The sequence below is a fragment of the Polypterus senegalus genome, chromosome 11 (assembly GCF_016835505.1).
Source record: "Polypterus senegalus isolate Bchr_013 chromosome 11, ASM1683550v1, whole genome shotgun sequence".
Classification (NCBI taxonomy): domain Eukaryota; kingdom Metazoa; phylum Chordata; class Cladistia; order Polypteriformes; family Polypteridae; genus Polypterus; species Polypterus senegalus.
The window spans coordinates 46,308,654-46,327,007 of NC_053164.1; the positions used below are offsets into that span (position 1 = coordinate 46,308,654).

General features: G+C 38.9%; 1 protein-coding gene across 2 annotated transcripts; it reads left to right on the forward strand.

The window, feature by feature from the left end:
* Window positions 1-1,194: 1,194 nt before the first annotated feature.
* LOC120539756 (prolactin-releasing peptide receptor-like) lies at window positions 1,195-18,106 on the forward strand. 2 transcript variants are annotated; one of them, XM_039770136.1, is made up of 3 exons: window positions 1,195-1,302; window positions 3,514-4,006; window positions 16,220-18,106. In XM_039770136.1, the coding sequence occupies exons 2-3, from the start codon at window positions 3,549-3,551 to the stop codon at window positions 16,854-16,856; spliced, it is 1,095 nt and encodes a 364-aa protein (XP_039626070.1). In that variant the 5' UTR covers window positions 1,195-1,302; window positions 3,514-3,548; the 3' UTR covers window positions 16,857-18,106. The 2 variants fall into 2 exon arrangements, with proteins under 2 accessions (XP_039626070.1, XP_039626071.1); XM_039770137.1 differs by having other exon boundaries at window positions 1,195-1,288.
* Window positions 18,107-18,354: the final 248 nt, after the last annotated feature.

Sequence of the window (18,354 nt, forward strand, 5' to 3'; positions counted from 1 at the left end):
GGTCTGAGGTCCCTGGGCGCTGATGACCATCCCGGCAGCACCAGGCGAAAGGTCGGACCCAGCAGTGGGTGTGGCCCAAGTCCGCGACTGCGCACTCAGTATCACACTAGCGGACACCTGAGCACGCGAGTAACTGCGGCGCTTTTAGTGATATAAAAGTTCGATGTAATAATTATTGAAATATGAATAGTGGATTTTTAAACTATACTCGTGCATTAAAGATAACGGCTTAGGTAAACTTGAAAGTATAGAATTTCAGGAAACAATTTGTTAAGATCTCCTTTTATTCAAAGCCTCACTTATTAAAATATAACAAAGGGTATAGCATTTTAATTTCGCATTTTCTGAATGAAATATGAGAAAAATCCAAATGAGGTCAATCAGAATTTTAGAGAAAACAAATTTTCGTATTGGATTAAATGTTTTACAAGAATTCACTGTTTAATTACGGACTTATGTAAGTCTGTCCCAATATTTTTGAAACAATTGGCATTAAATTCGTTTAAATATACTTGCTTGTATCTGTTTGAAATACTTTTTTGCTGTTGTGTTATAGTTTTACTGTGAAAATATATGGCTAATTGAATGTATTTGAGGTTCTCTTTAGAGTATTGCATGATTTTTATGTTTTATAAATGAGATTTTTTGTTTTATTTAAAGGCGATTTGTTTTAGTTGATATTTCTAAATATCTAAAGTATTTTGGAGTAGAAAACGGCAAGTGGGTTTAATAAAGTGAACTGAATAAGAAAGTTAGATTGTATTTTCACTGAAAATTGCAGGCAGAAATCAATCGCACTGGGCAAAATTAAAGTAGCTGTGAGGACTCCATGGGTCACTGTACACAAAAAAGAAAGAAAAAAAGGAAAGGAAAACGATCAAAGACTGGCTTCGTCTGTACTGTATGTGTGCATCAGACATATGAAAGCATGCTTAATTACGGAATAAATAAAACATACATTGTAAAATGTATGCTCGATCCCCGTGACATTAAATTAAATCAAACGGGTTTGGTAATGGCTGAAGACGAAATCAGTAGGATAGCCAAAACGCTTTCAGGATCCACGGTGGATGCAGTTTTTACGAGTCGCCGTCAGATGGCGCGCTGCTATCCAGAATGTGATGAGGTAAAGCTCCGGTAAGTTTATCTGAACGGAGCGAGCGATCAGCGCGGAGCAGTAGTGTGAGTCCAGACCTGAGGTGCACAACGATTGGCAGCTCTGGAGCCGATAAACAGCTGAAAGACTTACAGCAAACCGGGCACGGAGCGCAGGAAGAGAGACACTGAGGTTTGGAGATGCAGGTGCTAATTATGATGTATCTATCTATCTATCTATCTATCTATCTATCTATCTATCTATCTATCTATCTATCTATCTATCTATCTATCTATCTGTCTGTCTGTCTGTCTGTCTGTCAGTTCAACGTATCAGTCAGTGTCTACCTGCTTCAGCTGAGCAGAGCTCCTTGATTTGTCGAAGTTCCCATAATCGCAGCTATATGCACATTAAAAATCGATCCGCTGAATAAGCGAATCTATTTTTCTCATTTAAGAAGTTGGTTATTTTTAACAATAAAAATTAATTGCTTTATGTATTTTTGCGGTCCCAGGAGTGGATGTAATGCATGTATTTCAACAGAGGCTATAGATTCAGATATGGCTGTTTCTTACATATGATTTGTCAAAAGGTCATTAAAACTTTAGTGTATTTATTCATATATGTTATTAATTTTCAAGACATCGGTGCTATGGATTTATTATTTTGCTGTAAAGACTCCCAGCCGCTTTACTCCCATGCTCCATTTAAAGCTGGGGTGCCTTCAGTTTGTGTTGGACATTTAAATTTTACCCACAGTTCAACGGCAAGACAGCCTAGCTCCGAGCCGAAGCCATCGGAACAGCCACCTGAGGTGCTGCCTGCTAGGGAGTAAACGTGGAAGGGTGGACGATGAGTTGAAACCGCATTTATTTATTTGACAGAAATATAAACTTAGAGAAAGGCGGATAGACATGTACCTATGAAAGACGCTATATAACAGACTGAAAAGTGATAGATAGATAGATAGATAGATAGATAGATAGATAGATAGATAGATAGATAGGACAGGCGCTATATGATAGATAGATAGATGTTAAATGTTGTACTGATATCAAAATTAGTGGTGAAAAATCAATAACTATTCCAGATAAATGGTTACTCAATACACACACACACATATATGTATATGTATTTATATATATACAGTATATATATATATATATTATTTGTGTTAAAACAGCAGCATACATTTTATTCAAAAATATTTTCTTAATAAATGTTTCAAATGAACATTGTGCCACCACTTCAACCATTTACACACTTTGCACACTTCTGTTATTTGGTCATTTTACATTGATACAGTTGTAGGAAAATACCGGTATGTTGAATAAATCTTTGACTGCATCACACACAGTGTTATAAATTGTGTGCAATTTGTTTTATTGTGAAACTGTCTTTCCAATGGTCTTCAAATAGTTCTCACTGCAGGGAAAAAAGAATCAAGGATTGAACTGTGTGTGTCATCTAATGCATCAGATGACGTTTCCGGCTGTGGTCGCTTAAATGTAAAGTTTATATGTTTTCACTTTGTGGGCATGAGTGTCTTCTGCTGACATCAGTCTCCTCGTACAATCTGGAGTATTGATGTCAGGATAATGGATGATTTTAAATTGCTCTGATGTGAGCAAGTGTGTGGCTGAATGTGCACAGTCTGCTCTTTTCTTGCTCCCACTGTGGTGGGTCACGTCAGCTCTCATTCTCTGATGCAGCGAACAGTGTAAGCAGGCCCTGGACAAGAGGACTGATTCAATAAAATATTTTAAATGAGTCACTCTGATTACATTTTTAATAATGTTTATCAAATGCATGCTCAAAATATAGTTCTTGCATTATTTTTAAAGTAGACAAATACTTATAATGCACCAGATATTGCCCAAATTATTTAATACATCATCTAAAACATAGTAGGTGAAGTACCTTATTAAAATCCCTGTTGTATATAGTATGCATTATAGTTATTATTTTGAATACAGGTAGGCACAGTAAGAGAGTGAAACCATTTGCAGAAGGTTCTGTATTTTGTAATATAAAATACTTAAAGAGATGGAAAATATAACAGGTGAATAAAAGAAAAAAGGAAGCAAATATGCAATGCAAACAAATACAGTAAATAGAAGGATATGAAATACACTATGTACAACAGATATGATAGACAAATAGATAGATAGATAGATAGATAGATAGATAGACAGAAGTTAAAGGCACTATATGATAGATAGATAGATAGATAGATAGATAGATCTGAAAGTCACTATATATTAGATAGATAGATAGATAGATAGATAGATAGATAGATAGATAGATAGATAGATAGATAGAAGTGAAAGGCACTATATGACAGACAGATAGATTTATTTCGTCACTTAGCTACAAGCCCCCGTCTAATCTATTCTGCTTTGTCTCGTCTTTACCAGGATGTGATCCTGTCACCCTACCAATTCTGAGGGACATGGAGGACACTGGTCTGTTTTGGAAAATGGGACGATTGTCAGTCAACGGCAGCGCCATCAACAACAGCTATAGCCAAAAGGATATTGTTGAAGTACCACTACGAAACGGTTCTAACTCAAGCTCACAATTTGTTGGCGTGGAGTTAGTCCAATCCTTCAAGCCCCTGATCATCCCTTGCTATGCACTTGTAGTGATGGTTGGCATATTTGGTAATTATCTGCTCTTGTATGTGATCTGCCGGACTCGGAAGATGCACAATGTCACCAATTTCTTCATTGGAAACCTGGCGTTCTCGGACATGCTGATGTGTGCCACCTGTGTGCCTTTCACATTGGCCTACGCCTTCAATCCTCATGGCTGGGTGTTTGGGCGTTTCATGTGCTACTTGGTATTCCTCATCCAGCCAGTCACAGTTTATGTCTCAGTATTCACTTTGACAGCCATTGCTGTTGACAGGTAAGGTATGCTGACTTTCAAGATGTACGATATATCTACTTATCAAACCCTTGTACACCAGTCGCCCCTTCTTCAGATGTGTCAGGCTGAGTTATTGTCATGTTTGAAGCCTGAACAGACACTTTAGGAAGTACTTATACTGATGCAATGGAAGACATCACATCATAGGGTACTTTTAGGATGACTCTGTCTGTTACTCATTTATTGAATGCTCATGGGTCCCAATTTAGTGTGATACTTTTGTTGGCTTCTGCTCACCCAGGTCCTGGATTAGAATTTTCCTTTTACATTTTTAACACAATCTCTAAATGTAATCCTTTTACACAGTCAAGCGTCCATTATAGGAGGCCATTTTCTTTGTTGCTGTGATATTACATGATTCCTATGGCTGTGTGGTTAACAAATTCTCTGAACTCTGTAAAAATAAAGGAAAACTTTGCAGGAGACAAATGCTCAAGCAATAAATACATTAAGGTTTAGATTCAGGTTTGGATTTAGATTCGTTCTTTGACTTCAAGTCTTCTGTAGCCCCATGAGCTTTCTTGATCAATCTTAAAATTAGAGCACCGAATATAGGGACCTGACTGCTATTCTCAAATACCTCTAAAGACTTCTACTTCTCCACCACTCTCTAATTAAAAACTGTCCAAGAGGACTTGCATGGAAAGTTCTTGCCAGTAGCAACAGTGTAGCAGTAAGAGATGCCCTCAGTGCCATTGTGGACTGGTTTTGATATAAAGTTTGCAGTAAGTGGCTTATATCTTTATCTTTTTTTCTTGATGTTATTGGTTCAGCATACATAATGCATTCAGCTCAGGTTCTCACCATCATAGTTCTGGTTTGAAAAACAAAGGAATCAATGACTTACACTTACTGATTTTGTTTGGGTTTGATTTTTGTTAGGATTCTTGACACATTGGCATGATTCTTGACCAAGATTTTGTCCAAATATTGTGTGGTTCTGATGCTCAGTTCTTGTTTTCTCTTTCTGTGATAGTTTTGATTTTGATTAGACCAAAGTTGACATATTTTGTTTCCATCTCATTTTAAGCCTCTAAGCTTTTTCTTTCTTCATTCACAATCATCACAATAGGCACATTGTCCCAATGTCTCATCCAGATAGCCATAAAAGGTTATCAGGGTTTCATCGTCAACTCCACGATTTGGTAGTCTGTTTCAGAGTTCATAAAGATCTTTCCGGAAAGACGTGCTTAATTGTGTCTTAAGTGCCCTTCTTCTTACTGTCCTGCGGTGTCTTCAAGTATGTGATTCACAGTTAAATTGAATGGATGCACACATCCTTCTCTGCTTGAGACTAGACAGGGTTACCTCCCGTGGCCTGTTAGAGTCAGGCAGGCTCTTTATTCTACAGACAGATTTGGATGCTCTCCTTTGCAGAGCTTGTTTGTCTTTTTCTTAGCGTGGTCACAATAATCCAGATGCGGCCTCACTAGCCTATTTTACAGTCTGGGCATGATGCCCATCAGCTTTTATTTAGTAATATAATCGAACATTTTCAATGCCTTTTTAATTACTTCTTTACATTGCCTAGATGATACAAATATTGCATCAACTTAAACTCCTGAATCCTTATTCAGAATCCTGGAAAACGGTGTCAGCCATCTTGTATTTATAATCAACATTAATATTGCCTAGGTGTAGCACTCCTCTTCATTAAATCACATTGTCCAGGAATTCACACAGCTCTGATGGTTGCTCTAGTCTTTTTGAGTTGATTTTGCTGTCTCTCAGGTTTTAGCGCCATCGGATAACTCTGAAGTTTATTAGCTATACCAAAGTTTACTGCATGAATTTACATTGGCCTAGCGACAGGCACCAGAAGCACTTCACTGATGATCTCACCCCATCTGGAGCTCCTCTTTTTGGTACTCTTTGTCTCTGGGCGATTAACTAACTTGAAGACCAGGTTTCTAAATTATAGTCCTTATATATTGTTTTTGGGAAACATTTTGTTGTGGGGAGAGAACATTCATACTATATGGAACTTAGTCCACATTGGATTATAAACTAGGTGGAGTTTTTGTGTTATCATTGTGTTCTTCTGGGGACTCTACAGTGACTCTATTTTCATGGTAAGTCCCAGAATGAATGAATGCAGTAGTCCTAAACTTGACTGGTGTCCAATCCCTACTGGGGTCATTGTAATGGCTCTTGCCTTGTGCCTGACTCAATAAACTTATTTAACTCACCAATGCGGAGCAGTACTTAATATACTTCACCCAATAATAATAATAATAATAATAATTTCTAAGCATAGTTTAGAGCAGGGGTGGGCAAAGTCATTCCTGGAGGGCCGCAGTGACTGCAGGTTTTTGTTCCAACCCAATTGCTTAATAAGAATCACTTGTTGCTCTAGAAACACTTCTGCTTCATTTTAGTTGTCTCCCTCATTAAGATTTTGAACCCTTATTGCTTATTTAAGTCTTAAACAGCTGTATTCTCGGTTTTTAATTGCTCCTTATTAGCAATAAGATGCAAATGACAAAAGAAACCAGCAGTTATCCATTTTGCTTGTCACCCTTTACACCTGTGTGTATTTATTGTGCACTATTTGGTTTAATTTAAATACTTGGAAGGAAAGAGAAGAGAAAAAATTGAAGGATTGAGAATTACCCATCCGTTTTACACGTCAAAGTATTTGGAAAAAAAAATCTAGGATATGAGAATGACTTGACATAACAGAGTTAAAGCACTAACAAGCAATGCAATGTAATTATTGGCAAGGATTGTTTTCTAATTAAGCAACTGGGTTGGAACAAAAACCTGCAGCCACTGCGGCCCTCCAGGAATGACTTTGCCCACCCCTGGTTTAGAGCCTTTATTGATACTTTACTAGTGCAGTGATGAATGTGTGCTTTCTGAAGATAACTTCAATAATTTACTGTATATATTGGTTAAAGAGTGATGTGTGCTGCTTATTGATATAGTCATTTGGACTGGCTGTCATCACAAAATCTGTCCAAGTGTTTAAGGGAAACAGTAAAGCTAGAGTTGAGAGCAGGGTGTAACTTCAGGAGTGGCCCACCCAATCAACAAGCTGAAAAAGATGACAGGCTCAGTTACGGGACACACTGTTGACCCCTTGGAGGTAGCAGAGGAAGAGAGAATGAGCACAACACTGAGTGCCATATTGGACAATGCTGCACATCCTCTATCTGACACACTAGCATTGAGGACTTTCAATCCATAAATTATATAGCAGAAGTGTGTCAGTAAAAGCTACACGGGCTTCTTCATACCTACAGGGATGCTCACCTTAGAGGCATAGTTTAAAAGAAAAAGCCATATCTGCAACTGGCAAATTAAAAAGAAAAGAATCCCTCTGATATTGGAGGTAAACACATGTTATGCCCAGCATAACCTGCTGCAGATGACAGTGGTGTTTAGTGAGTAGTTAAGGAAGAAGCTAACTGAGGACCTTTATGTTTCTCAGCCTACACACTCTCATGTCCTTATTCTCCGTTGCAGTGGGATATCTGGGCCTTCTCCCTCTTCTTCTATCCTGGTTACAGTAGATCCAGTTTCCTCCCTGCTCTCAAGACAGTAATAGACATTTTTGTATGAAATCTTCTTGGCAATCTGTCAAATGGAATAATCTTTATTTGCAAAAGACAATGGATCGACACATTTCTTGAGAAAGCAGTTTCATTTTGGCCATTTTGAACCCATTTTTTTTTTAAATTTAATTTTATTAATATTATTTAAAGAAAACAACATTCCATACCATCATGTCAACCTTAACAAACCATAATTCAACAGAACTTTAGGAATGCCAGTACCTTGAAACCCAAGCGAAAGAATAAGTTTCAGCAGTGCTAATGCAAGTACTAAGGTTTCTCTAATAAACAATGTGTATTTAAAATTAATAATTAAGGATAAGCTAAGGTGGTTGACCATTAGGACACTGAAGGAATGGCTGCCTGAAATGAGGTTTGCAGTCATATGTGAATAGTAAATTAAAAATAAGTCATTTCAGGCAGTAACAGTCATTAGAAACAGTAGTAATGTTTTGGCAATGCAGCAACATTTACATAGGAAAGCATCCTACAGGCAGACTACTAATACATCTGGTTTCTGATCATGGTTATATGTGATGGTCCACCAAATCTAGCAAACCTTTATGCTTGGGGAAAGTAAGAAACACCTTCCTATCCTTTTCTTTGGAAGAAGATCCTTTAAACATATTCTCAACACATGCCCAATGGTCCTGGTAGAAGGCCACTACCATTGGCAGCATGACCAGGTACTGAAAGCAGTTCCTGAGATAGTAACCTCAGTTATTACCACCAGCATACACCACTGCCATGAAGAAGATCACCTCCTTTATGAATGCTGGAGAAAATTATCACCCCATGGCAGACCAGCAGCGGGCCTCCTCACCTTACTTACTGTCAATCGAGAGTAGTTTTGGGCAAGCAGCTAAGGTTTACTGAACTCACTGCCAGTTATCTCCTTCAGTTCCAGTAAAAAGATGATCACTTTAGAACTAGGGAAAGAGCATGGAGTAGACATAGGAGAGAAAGCTCAATAGGTACCAGGAGCTGGTAGATCAATGTACAAGACAGGGTTGGAACTCTGGTTGTGAGCCAATAGAGGTGGTCTGATGGGGCTTTGCAGGCCAGTCACTCTATAAATGTTATGACCCAGTTAAGTGTGGTTATACGCAGGGCAAAGAAGAAGACCATCAGGACAATCACCGATGATGTAGAAAGAGGGAGATCTTTTGTTGAGGAAGGAGGCCCTGTGGTTGGCTACTGCTGGGACGCCAGGTGAGGATTGTTCGCTGCTGGCTGGATCATCTGGATGAGGGTGTCTGATGTTGAAAGACTTGAAACGCCCAAGGACTCCAAGATACATTAATGATGATGTGTCCTGGTGCATCTGTGAGATGTATTGAGTAATCAAATCGATTAATGGTATCTTAATAAAATAGGTATCAAATTACAAACATGAAAATGTGAGGGTGTGTTTAAATGTTTGAGTCGTAATCTATCTATCTATCTATCTATCTATCTATCTATCTATCTATCTATCTATCTATCTATCTATCTATCTATCTATCTAAAGTGCTGTGATACTTCTATGCAGTGCCAGCTGATGTCAGTAGAGGGTGTTGTTTCGTTATGGTAATACAGCGTGAACCAACATGGCAATAGATTTTGACACTCATTAGAAGTGGTAGTAAATCTGTCTTGCTTGTAAATAAACCTATAATAGAAATTAGACTGTGTATGGCTGTCCAAACAAAGAAACAACATTTTTGGAAAATTACTCAAGGAAGACTAGGAAATGAGTTCCATTAGATGACTAAATGAAGAATGACTGCAAGGTGTTTTTTAAGGGGAGGTTGAGTACCACAATGTTTGCTTGACAATGAAATGTAATTGAAACTCAAATCATGACATCTTATTTTTTATGTTGGGATACGGTTTTTGGTCTCCAGGACTCTGTACTGAAAAGGCAGTGTGAGAAAATGCATGTCTCCTCATGGCTGCACAGTAATGGCAGTGACAGTTTCTCTCTCTAGTCACTTTAACAACAACATCCCAATATAAGATCTCCGGGAGAAGGGGGAAGCAAAGCCCACTCTGTAAAAGATGTTGGCCACTTAGCTGGCTATTGTAAAGAGAGACAGAAAACTATGTGGGAGTCAAGGATGAAGGTACTCACAGACAGTGAGAGAGTCCTTCAAACAAAAAGGCATCTTTCCTTTGTCAGTGATAAATGGCTCCTCTTTCATGCTTCATTCATTTATTTCCGTGCTTGTGTTGCCGTAGGGTACATCTTCCCTCTTTCATGCAAAGCAGGCTCACTTTGGCTTTGAATATCTTATTCTATAATTGCCTAGTTTCTTCATCTTCTGAAGTTAACTTGGTGCTTTTGGATGCTAATTAAGAACCTGATGGCAAATGAGATGTCAACAGTCTGCACAAGGCACCTGAGACCTATGGAAGGGGTCTGGTGTCGTCCATATGTGTGGGCTTATCTATGAAGGAAGGCAGAGTTTGGCGTGTGTGTGTGTGTGTCTGTGGGCAGACAAGTGCTATCATAAATGCAGACCACGCACATGGGGGCTGTAAGTAACAAAGCTTCCTGCACAGCACTCTAAATGTCAGTAACTACTAACATGGTAAAACTGAAGGACTTGCCATTTTAGTAAAGCCTTCATAATAAAAAGATTGCAATGAAATCAAAACATTGATTTTTCTGCTGATGTCATGAGAGATTTCATAAGCAGCAATGACACAACTGATCCCTAATGCAATCTTAAAATAACTACAGTCACTATACTGTGCTTATTATCAGAAGAATTACTAATTTGATTTTGTTATGGCAAGAAGTAGAAGTTCACATTTCCATGCACAATGCTACTGGAGGCAATAAGACACCTTCTTCAAATGAATGGAAATTGAATGCATTTGTCATATAAGAAGGACATGTGTGACAAGAACTGCTAAAGATATTGCATTAGTTTGTAGAAAAGCATAATGTTCCAGACTTTAGTTTTATCATCTATCTCTATATATAAAAAATCCAACGTCTGTCTGTCTGTCTGTATGCCTGTTCACGAGAGAACTACTTGTCGTGTTTTTTTCTACAATTTACTTGAACATTCCGGTTGATTTTGCGACTTCTCTCATTGCGCCATATATCATAGTTCGATTGTGGTACCAATTTATTTGTTTTTGATTTATTTATTATCCGGGGGGCGGGGACCTCCTCACTCACGCACCAGCCTCCGGACGTGTACCTTACCTCTGCTTAACTAGCGAACGAGAGAACTACTTAATGGATTTAAATCAGGTTTTTTTCTTCTATAATTTGCTTGAACATTCCGGTTGATTTAGGGACTTCTCTCATTGCGCTAAGAATCGTAGTTCGCTTGCTTGAGAGATATATTCGTACTAATCTGAGACAGAGACTGCGGACCGAGGAGAACCGTGACATCAGGAGTAGGGAGCCTCACTGTCCCGTATCACTACTACGTGGGCGGAGCCACAGGGGACGTCTAGACTATATATTAAATAATATACTGTATGTCTTTCTGTATGTTCCCTATACAATCTTACACCTTTGAACGATCTGACCAAAATTGTGCATAGCTGCTCTCTAGGACCAGGCAGACAAATTCGACTGCTTTGGATCTCATAGTTTCGACCCTGGGGACCCCTGCAGTGTTTTTATGCTATAGAAAACCATTGCCTTCCTTGACATTCAGTATCATAATGAATATGTCATGACCACATCAGTCTTTCTTTTGACTTTGCCTGGTGTCACGTTACAATAGGTGATATTTTTATCTCAAATGATTTACAAATGTTAAGTTGATTCTGTGTCTACAGCTGAAGAACTGGCCACCAGAAAGACCTTGAGCCCTACGGTGAGTCAGGTGTCAGCAAGCAGCCTTGCAGTTTAAAGCCTTATCTTTATCAGTAAGAAATGTAATTGTTCAACTCTTCATAAGCCTTCATAACGTGTATTTTGAAATTGCTAAACAAAAAAATGGTAATAGAAACACGTGACTTTCAAAAAAAACTCCCAAAAATTGCAAAAATGTTTATACACTCACTTGAGGTGGTTTATTCAGGCAGTTTGACAATCGCAAAACTGTAATGGAAACACTTTTTTCGCATTTAGGTCACATGACATGACGTATACTCACCTGTTACCAGTAATTTTGCTCACACCAAACAGCTACCCAGTTTATAAATTGTGATGGCTCTGTGCTTCTCGGTCGGCACTGGCTCCCTGGTGTATTCTACAGCAAGGGCCTATTGCGCTGCATAATTCCATGAATGCTGAGCAGAATTCATTTTGGTTGCAATTTTTTGTTTTTTTCTCATTTGAAAATTCTTCCTATTTGTTGACCAAAACTTTTATGACGCCACCACACTTCAATTTTGTGATTAATTTAGGGCAGGGGTCTCACATTCAGCCCTTGAGCACTATTAGGGCTGCAGGTTTTCATTCTAACCATTTTCTTTATTAATTACCACTTTTTGCTGCTAATTAACTTCTTTTCCCTTAATTTTAGTTGACTTGTTTTTTAACACTCAGTCCTCTGAATTGCTTCATTTTTTCATTAAGCATCACCCAACAAGAAATCAGATGTGAAGTGTGCCAACAGATGACCAGCTAAGTCGGGGCCTCAAACTCCAACCAACTTCACTCTACTTAGTTTCTTATTAAGATAATTGTTGTTGCTAATTAAACCAGCTACTTAGTTCCATGACTTATTGGTGCTCTCATTGTGCGATAGCAGGCATTTCCAAAGTGATTGATTTTCTTTTTTCTAAGAACACCATCAAAACATTTTGTGGACCTAAGCATATCAACATTACTGAGACTTTCACCTTTCTTTAATTTCAGACTAGGGGGCTCTGCCCCCTGCTCACTTTGCTTGCCAACCCCCGGGTCTGCACTACACGCTAACCTCTTTGTGGTTTTGCCACTCGCGTATGGGGATGTGGATATACTATTTAAACAGATTTTTATTTTCATGGGAATTGTTACATATGTATACAGTGGTGTGAAAAACTATTTGCCCCCTTCCTGATTTCTTATTCTTTTGCATGTTTGTCACACAAAATGTTTCTGATCATCAAACACATTTAACCATTAGTCAAATATAACACAAGTAAACACAAAATGCAGTTTTTAAATGATGGTTTTTATTATTTAGGGAGAAAAAATCCAAGCCTACATGGCCCTGTGTGAAAAAGTAATTGCCCCCTAAACCTAATAACTGGTTGGGCCACCCTTAGCAGCAATAACTGCAATCAAGCGTTTGCGATAACTTGCAATGAGTCTTTTACAACACTCTGGAGGAATTTTGGCCCACTCATCTTTGCAGAATTGTTGTAATTCAGCTTTATTTGAGGGTTTTCTAGCATGAACCGCCTTTTTAAGGTCATGTCATAGCATCTTAACTGGATTCAGGTCAGGACTTTGACTAGGCCACTCCAAAGTCTTCATTTTGTTTTTCTTCAGCCATTCAGAGGTGGATTTGCTGGTGTGTTTTGGGTCATTGTCCTGTTGCAGCACCCAAGATCGCTTCAGCTTTAGTTGACGAACAGATGACCGGACATTCTCCTTCAGGATTTTTTGGTAGACAGTAGAATTCATGGTTCCATCTATCACAGCAAGCCTTACAGGTCCTGAAGCAGCAAAACAACCCCAGACCATCACACTACCACCACCATATTTTACTGTTGGTATGATGTTCTTTTTCTGAAATGCTGTGTTCCTTTTATGCCAGATGTAACGGACATTTGCCTTCCAAAAGTTCAACTTTTGTCTCATCAGTCCACAAGGTATTTTCCCAAAAGTCTTGGCAATCATTGAGATGTTTCTTAGCAAAATTGAGACGAGCCCTAATGTTCTTTTTGCTTAACAGTGGTTTGCGTCTTGGAAATCTGCCATGCAGGCCGTTTCTTTCTTATGGAGGAGTCATGAACAATGACCTTAATTGAGGCAAGTGAGGCCTGCAGTTCTTTAGACGTTGTCCTGGGGTCTTTTGTGACCTCTCAGATGAGTCGTCTCTGCGCTCTTGGGGTAATTTTGGTCGGCCGGCCACTCCTGGGAAGGTTCACCACTGTTCCATGTTTTTGCCATTTGTGGATAATGGCTCTCACTGTGGTTCGCTGGAGTCCCAAAGCTTTAGAAATGGCTTTATAACCTTTACCAGACTGACATATCTCAATTACTTCTGTTCTCATTTGTTCCTGAATTTCTTTGGATCTTGGCATGATGTCTAGCTTTTGAGGTGCTTTTGGTCTACTTCTCTGTGTCAGGCAGCTCCTGTTTAAGTGATTTCTTGATTGAAACAGGTGTGGCAGTAATCAGGCCTGGGGGTGGCTACGGAAATTGAACTCAGGTGTGATACACCACAGTTAGGTTATTTTTTAACAAGGGGGCAATTACTTTTCACACAGGGCCATGTAGGTTTGGATTTTTTCTCCCTAAATAATAAAAACCATCATTTAAAAACTGCATTTTGTGTTTACTTGTGTTGTATTTGACTAATGGTTAAATGTGTTTGATGATCAGAAACATTTTGTGTGACAAACATGCAAAAGAATAAGAAATCAGGAAGGGGGCAAATAGTTTTTCACACCACTGTATATATTTTGCATTACAGCAAGTAATTAACCATATTAAAAATAGTAAAATGTAATAATTTGAAAGTAAATTATGTTTCATGTTGCGTTAGAGTTATTCATTGCGTAATATGATTTCGTTCTGTTTGGCTTTGAAATTAACACACAAATAATTTTTAAACATAAACTTTTACTGTAAAAACTTCAGTAAAAACTATTTTTGGAAATAAATCTTTGTCAATATCACAGTGAATTTTGATAATGTGTTTGGACTTTCATCGTGACAATGCAACGTATAACTGTCCATGATTGAATTTCGTTTCTTTCTCTCTAATAAATAAAATGACTTTTTCGAATGTTTGGCTCTGAGATTTGTTAATTGTCTTTACAAAAGCTATTCTAAAGTTTTAGTACGAATGGTATATCAAGATCTCCATTGTTGTCTAGTGTTATCCGTGGAAGATTTATTACATTACCTTTCTTTTTTATGCAGTATTTTGTGTGGTGGAAGACTGGACGGTGTTAACAGTTGTAGATATTCTTCAGGATATTATAAGTTGATATTTTCATCTTCTGCACGATCACCACCAACTGTTTCAGCAGTCTATTGATACCCAGTTAACCAATTTGCTGTGTAATCAATCGTCAATTTTGGCATTAATTCATTTGACTTCATCGTTTCTAGGATTGCCCATGTATTCATTTCTTCTGTTGATAACCCTTTGTGATGAAATTCTTCAATAAGATTTGGACATAATACGTCTTCTTTAATTGGGAACTCAAAGTGAGGAAAACATTAAAATTTATAAGAGCTGAGAGAGCAGGAACTGTGTCTGTCAAAAGCATTCACATGAATGAGAGGTGAGAGGACCGTGTGCGTGGTTGAATATGATTGAGAGGAGGACGTGAATTGAAAAATTCTCTTGGCCGAAGTCTCGTCTCGCAGGACTTGAAAAAATCTCTTGAAAAAAGTTTCGTCTAGTCTCAGGATTTTTTATATAATAGAGAGATATTGTATGATGCACACAGGTAAGTTGGTCAGACGTATCTCATTTTGTGTCTCGTTATTGATTGGCTGCTAAGTAAGAAAACACAGAAAACGTTAAAGGGCCAGAGTCTTAAATAGCAAGTCAAATAAAATGAAGGTAAAAGAAGTTAATTGGCAGCAAATACTGGTCACTGATTAAGAAAGGTTTAGAATGAAAGCCTGGACCAAAAGATTAGCACCCCGGGACTGGACTAGGAGACCCCTGGTGTCACCATTATGAGTTCTGCTGTTGTTGTGTTATTGTGAGGTGCGCTGCTCCATTACTGCTTTGTGTTCATGTCACACATGATCACAATGGATGGCTGTAATAATAAGCATCTGTTGTATGTATATTTATGATTGTTTAGAGGGTATTTTGGTAATTTAAAAGCTAATTTTTATTACCATTATATTTTAATAACACAACATAATTTTGAATTCAGTCACTTGGGCATGTTTATTGCACTTCTGACATCGAAAACATGACGCTATATATATGATCCTCTATTACTTTATCCCTCAGTGGATACAACATCCTTGTGAACTAATTCAACTAGGCCCTTGGTGTAGGATCGATTTTTGGTTTTGATTTGTTTTTTGCATTAATCTTTGCTTTCGTTTTGTCATTTGTCGCTTGGTCCAGATTTTCTTCAGCATTCAACTCTTTGCTTTACTTGCTGACCATTTCATCCCTTGGTTACTTTGCTCACAATAATCCTTAGGTATAACACATGTCTTATTACAGCAACGTCTTCACTGTGGTTCTATTTTAGTTGGCAACACAGCTCTGTTGGGGTCCAAGGTTATGGATGACTCTAACCAAATTTGTGTGTTTAACTACACTGTAATTTCAAAGACTTGGAGCTCCTAATTCTGGCTTGTTTGAATGGTAACAATTTTGGATGGCATATTGGACTGTGATGTTTTTGTTGTGACCTCAGTACAGATTTGCCATGAATTTAGATTTTAAACGTTGTGGGTATGTTGTGGGTTGGGCAGACTTTTCAATGCTTACCTGTTGCCGATGTCTCTGCTAACAGCTTTATGTCCTCTTTATGTCTGCAGGTATTACTCAACAGTTCACCCTCTGAAAAAACGGATCTCTGTCTCGGCCTGTGCTGGAGTGTTGGCTGGCATCTGGCTCCTGTCTTGTGCCCTGGTTGCCCCTGCCATCGCACACACATACCATGTTGAATTTCAGGAGGAGGGTTTTACCATTTGTGAAGAGTTTTGGATGGGGCAGGAGAGGGAGCATCTCACCTATGCCTACAGCACACTCATCATGACCTACATTCTGCCTCTGTCAGCCCTCTCCATCTCCTACTTGTGTATCACAGTGAAGCTGCGTAACAGGGTGGTCCCGGGTCACCCCACGCAGAGCCAGGCTGAGACAGAGCGTAACCGGAAGAGGAAGATCTTTCGCCTAGTAGTCCTGGTAGTGGCAGCCTTTGGGATCTGCTGGTTGCCAATCCATGTTTTCAACATATTGCGTGATATTAACATCAACCTCATTGACAAGCACTATTTCCTGCTGATTCAACTGCTCTGCCATTGGTGTGGCATGAGCTCATCCTGCTGCAACCCCTTCCTATATGCATGGCTACATGACCGCTTCCGGGCCGAACTGCGTAAGATGTTTACCTGCCGGAGGAGGATCATCATTCCCAACAACAACTGTGTGACAGTCAATGTGACATTGTGAGAGGCAGTGAAAGGTATACAGGTTTTTGATAATGGACTAGAAACGGCTATTAACATCCAGTAGGAGGCAGAGTTCTTAAGTCAAAAGATGGAACACAAGAAAATTGAATTCTGCTCAGATGAGCAAATTTCAGGAAGAGATGTATGTGACATCAGTACTGTGTAAATGGAAATAAGCAAGGTCAGAGCTCTTAGGGAGGTTCAACACCCTCCTGAAGAGAACTGTCAACACTAGGGTAAGCAGTTTTTAATGCTTAGCAAACATGGGATATGCAGACACCAGGTGGTTTATGTCATTGAAATGGAAGGTCAGTTGTGCTAAGGATCTCAGGCTTCTGAGGTTACAAGTGTCAGAGGTTCCAAACACCATGTATGTCCAATAATGGAGGCTATAGATATACAGAATGAAACTAATGAGAAGTAACAGGCCTGAGAAGTCACATTTGACAGCTGAAGTTAACAACACTCTAGAGATGACCTCAATATTTATTTTTAATATTTTAGCAAGATCAGTCAGATTCCCCCTGATACAACAGGTTTACAGGTACTAGAGGCCATATTGTATAGGTCAGCATTATTAAGGATTTAGTAGTTAGAGGTTCATACAAGTCACAGATATCTGAGGTCTCACCGACACTAGACAACATAGGTATAAGTGGTCTTAGTTCAAATCACACTGGTCAAATATTAGAAATTCTAGAGGCCAATGGGCGGGTGACAAATTCTCATCACATCTCTGATTGAGCTGAAATAGAGATTCTTCAGCTAACAATATTGGCTGCAGGTACAAGTGGTATGGAGTGTCTGAGGTCCAAGGTGTTTGACATTTCAGGCACTACTGGTCACCAGTGTTAGATAGAGTGCACAAGTCACACTTACTGTAGGTGACAGCTATTACAGGTGTTGACTGTTAGAGATCAGAAGTCACAAGTGTTAGAAGCTGTATGTCCCAGAGGTTACAGGTGTAAGAATTCAGACAACATCAGAGGTCACACATGTTAGAAACCATATTGTGTATGAAGGTCACAATTATCGCAGTTACTGGATAGTGCAACAGTTACAAGCCACAGGCTATTTAGGTCATTGGTGTTAGAGGTTAATGGTAATAAATGTCACAAATGGTTGAGGCCTCAGGTCCTAGAGGTTACTATGGTAATGGATGTATTAGACACTATAGGTACTAGAGATCACAAATAGTGCAGATGTCAGAGAACACGAGTATTAGACATCACTGTTAGCAGAGGTTCCAGCTGTCACAGAGAATATGTACCAAATTTCCTGGTTGCTACAAATGACAGACTAAGGTCAAGGCCATTACCGGACTTAGATACTAAGATCACAGGTGTTACATCTGTGACAAGTTACAGATTTGGGGTCATATTTTGGGGCCTCAGGTATTTGTGGTCACTGGTGTTAGAGATCATTGGCCTTAGGGGTCAGTGGTCTCAGAGGCTCTAAGTGTCAGAGGCCTCAGAGACTAGAAGTCACAGGTGTAGGGG